Below are 4310 nucleotides of genomic sequence, written 5' to 3'. Positions count from 1 at the left end.
GTCTCAATTCCTTGGTGCCCTTAAAATATCCAACTAATTAACTCCCCATTAAATGACATAGAGTACGAGGGAGTTGAGATGCAAGCCTTTTGAGAATTGATAAGGTGTCAAGAAGAAAACACCAATTAACATAATCATATGCTTTTTGTAAGTCGACTTTAATTGCACATTTAGGAACAGTAACAGAAACGTGGTATCCCTTCATTAGCTCTTGGACAATGAATAAGTTATCCCCGATCCTCCTATTCTTAATTAATGCAGTTTGAGACTTGTCAATAAGAGAAGGAATGAGAGGCTGTAACTTCTTGGCAAGTAACTTGGAAATAACCTTGTAGATAGTTATCCCCAATCCTCACCCACAATATGACAAGCCTTCTTGAAGAAGAAAAGCACCATATCCATCAGGTCCGGGGGACTTAAGAGTTTTAATTTCAAGGAGAAAATATAATCTCTAACCTCTTCCATGGTTGGAATAGCACACAGAGAATCAAAGCAAGAACTTGGAATGGACTTATTGATCAAAGAAGTGAGAGAATCCATATCAGGGATATGAGTAGGATGACTGCCAAGAATATTGCTGAAATGGTTGATAGCTTCAGCCTTAATATCAGGAATAGATTCAGAAACCTCCCCATTAGGTAGAGTCATAGTGGTTATCCTCTTCCTGTTACACTTTCTATTAAAGGTCTTCATAAAGTACATGGTGTTTTGATCACCATCCTTCAACCAATTCACTCTAGCCTTTTGATGGTAAAAATGTTCCTCAGCTTTGGAGAAATTCTGGTAGCATTGGAGAAGAAACTTCTGAGTCTTCCTCAGCTCATCATTAGTAGGATCATTATCCAACCTAATCTGGCAGTTATCAAGGGCCATTTTGGCATCAATGACCCTCTTAGAAATATCACTAAACTTCTTGGTGTTGAGTTGCTTCAACTGGTGTTTGAGCATTTTGAGTTTCATAGTAACTTGAAACATCTTGGTACCATTAATGTGTTTAGACCAAACAGTAGCCACAGTAGTTTCAAAATCTTTGTGATCAGCAAGGCAGTGGAAGAACTTGAAAGGAAGGTTCCTCTTTGGTTTCCTAATCCCACATTTAAAAACCATATGAGAGTGGTCAGACACACCATAAGGTTAAAAATCACAACTGGACAGAGGGAGAGTAGCATTCCATTTATCATTGACAAGGACTCTATCAAGCTTCCTAGTCACATTGGCAACCCCAGGGCTCTTATTAGTCCTAGTATATAAAAGACCAGAGTATCTAAGGTTAGTTAACTCGGCATCTCGAATGCAATCATTAAATTCAGTGATACCTGACCAATCCATTATCTCGAAGAAGTGTTACACAAACTGTCTGAGTCTCACACCTAGCCCTTTGCTAAGAACTAGTTGATGAACACCTCTATCCGACTCCTGTGACTTCTGGTCTAGTTGCTGCAGATTGCAATTTGACTCCTCAATTCTTGCGGACGGATTGCTTGAAGCACATGATGTTGGGATTTATATGCCCTGGCATAGCAAATTCCTATCTGGATTATAGTGACATATGTTCCTGACATATCTGAAATATTTATGATTTATATAATTGGTGAATTCAATGTATTATGTTTCGATTCACTATGAAATTGATAGTGTCCATGTAATTACAAGAAATATTTATATATATGTATGTGATGGCAATCAATGCATGATATATAAATAGTAATTATAAATTGTTCATAGTCGGTAATTATGGATGGACTCATAATTAATTAAAACTTGAACTGGATCCGCGTTAGGTTGAGATATATTGCGAGAGCCGTCGTATGCAATTGCTCCCTATCACCGTCATGGCATTTGACTCTTAAGCATGAGAAAAGTATAGACTCTTTTATTAATTAATAATTACTTTGATTTGTTCGGCGGATTCTTCGGGATCCTTAGACCGACACTTTGGGTAGTTATGTAATTAATAATTAGAGGGTTATATTTTCAATATTTGCATCATTGCTACTTGTATTTATTTTGTATTGATTATGGTTGATCACAAAGTAAATTCGAAGGCCTTCGTGTGTTTTTAGACAAAATGATTTATTATATATTTATTTATTTAAATTATTATTTTTGTCAAACAAATGTTTTATTGTGATCGAGTCATAAATAATCAAAGGTACCAAAATAAATATATTAATTAAGTAGTCGGATTGATGGCTATATTTATCCGATAACTAATTATGCATAGAGGGGTCAAAGTGCAATATTGACTTAGAGGTTATTTATTATTTAATTGGAGTTCAATTAATTTCTTTTAGTGGAGTAGAAATTAATTTATGAATTAATTGAATTGGGTCCATGGATCGGGCCAATTATTAATTCATTGTAGCCAATAAAATAATAGGCCCAATGGATTCTCACTCATAGCCCAACTTGATATTGGAATCATATTAGATTTGAGACATATGAATTAGAGATTGAGAAGGATTTGTTGTTTCCTTTTCTTTATTTTTATGTTGCCTATAAATATACATGGTCTATGTATATTTTAGGGGGTGATTTTTAATGAGAAGGAAAAAGGAATTTATTTTCTCTCTCTAGAAAATTAGGGTTTATGTTCTCATCTAATGGAGGCTCCCACAAGCCTAGTTTTCCAAGGTCATTCACGGAGGCTTATGAGTGATTCCTAAAGGCAAAACAATTACCACGAAGATGGAGATCCAAGAAGAAGGCATCTTGCTAAGGGATCTACAATAAGTGAGAACATTCACTTTAGAGGAAAGTTTTAAAGGTTTACTCAGACCTTTGATGTAAGTATTCAATCTGTTAATTGAATGATACATCATATTTTTATTTTTGCATAAAACTTGTCTCTATGTGATGAATCAAGATCTATGAATCAAAATCCCTCGAAAAGTTTTTAAAACTTGCACGTTTCCTATCAGTGGTATCAGAGTACATGGTTTGATTCATTACTAGAGATCATGTTTTTATCAAAATTCATCATTCATGGATCCAATTTTGATATGCATATATTTATTTATTAATGTATGTCGATGTATGAATTAATATATTGATATATATTGATACATGATGATGTATGTATAATTGTTAATGGATAATGATATGTGTTTGGGCCATGGATGAAGCTTATAGGTTTATTAAATGTAATTTTATCTTTGGATGAATGTAATTAAGGTTTTGAATTAGCCGTTTGAAAGTTCAATGATGTAATTTAATTTTTTCCATTGTATTTCAAATTGTAAATTTATTTAAAGCCATGTAATCTTCATCAAATGATATTATGAAGTTTCAAGAAGGTCCAAAAGGGTTAAATTAGGCTTCAGGAATTTTCTGGAATTTTTTCGGAATTTTTCTGGAATTTTTCGGGCTTAATTTAGTTTTCTGGAATTTTTAAAATTATTTTATGTAATTTTCGGCGCTTTTCCGGCGACCGGAGAGTTGCCGGCGGAAGGGCAGTGCCGGAAAGTGGACAGTTGATCCTGTGCGGCGCGGTCTGCATGCGCGCGCCCCAGCATCCGTTGGATCAAATCTCAGGAGGTTGATTGATCCAGTACTTCGCAGCCAAGGTGCGCCCCATGTGCACTCAATCCAGAAGCAAGTGAGCTTCACGCGCCGAGGAAGCTGCGTCAGCAAGCGCGTCACAGCGCGTGAAACGCGCTACTCACTCCCACACGCGCGTGGAGGCACGTCCCACGCGCCCCACGCGCGTGCCAGCGCGTGGGGGCGCGTCCCACGCGCCCCAGGCGCGTGCCAGCGCGTGGTGGCGCGTGGCTTCACCTGCAGCATGCCCCAGGCACGTGTGAGCGCGTGTGGGGCCCTCCAGTCGCGTTCCAAGCAGTGTTTTGCTTCTCCTAGCGCGTATCAACCTCCTGCGGGTGTTTGCAAGCTGATGGAAGATCCTCGCGCAATACTTAGAGTAATTAAATGTTAAAAGCTGAATCCATTGGCCATTTAATTTGCTTTATCTGTCATTTATTGTTGTATGTGATGCATGAAATAATTAAATGCTAATTATTATTATTCATGCATTGGATCCATGATATTTATTTAAATGGCTTGATTTATATTAATTAAATTATGAAAATTAATTGGATTAGATTACTAATTAATTTGAGGGCACTTATTGGGAAACTAAAAATTGTTTTTGTAAATTATTTTTAAAGTGTGCTTCAAATTAAATATTAGTGAATCGTTTAAAGTCCAAATATTTTCTAAATTTAATTGGATTAAAATCAAGACGTTTTGCATGCATTATATCATGTAAATGAATAAAATGAAAACCCTAATTATGAATGATTAAAAATTGAGTG

The 4310-nt window shown here is 36.2% G+C and overlaps 1 protein-coding gene across 1 annotated transcript; it reads right to left on the bottom strand.

The window, feature by feature from the left end:
* Positions 1–339: 339 nt before the first annotated feature.
* Positions 340–1329, bottom strand: LOC132296242 (uncharacterized). Its single transcript, XM_059794456.1, has 2 exons — positions 1154–1329; positions 340–1084 (listed from the first exon to the last, which is right to left on the bottom strand). The coding sequence occupies exons 1-2, from the start codon at positions 1327–1329 to the stop codon at positions 340–342; spliced, it is 921 nt and encodes a 306-aa protein (XP_059650439.1).
* Between the last annotated feature and the right edge of the window lie 2981 nt (positions 1330–4310).

The sequence above is a fragment of the Cornus florida genome, unplaced genomic scaffold (assembly GCF_030987335.1).
Source record: "Cornus florida cultivar Cherokee Brave unplaced genomic scaffold, ASM3098733v1 CherokeeBrave_3.0.0_Hap2_Chr02, whole genome shotgun sequence".
Classification (NCBI taxonomy): Eukaryota; Viridiplantae; Streptophyta; class Magnoliopsida; order Cornales; family Cornaceae; genus Cornus; species Cornus florida.
Note: the sequence above shows the minus strand (reverse complement) of the source record. Positions and strands in the feature narration are given on the sequence as shown.

Coding starts and splice junctions, on each gene's coding strand:
- LOC132296242 (XM_059794456.1), bottom strand. CDS start 1,329: ATGGATTGGTCAGGTATCACTGAATTTAATGATTGCATTCGAGATGCC. Junction 1,085..1,153: donor TGGAATGCTACTCTCCCTCT/GTCCAGTTGTGA, acceptor ATGTGGGATTAG/GAAACCAAAGAGGAACCTTC.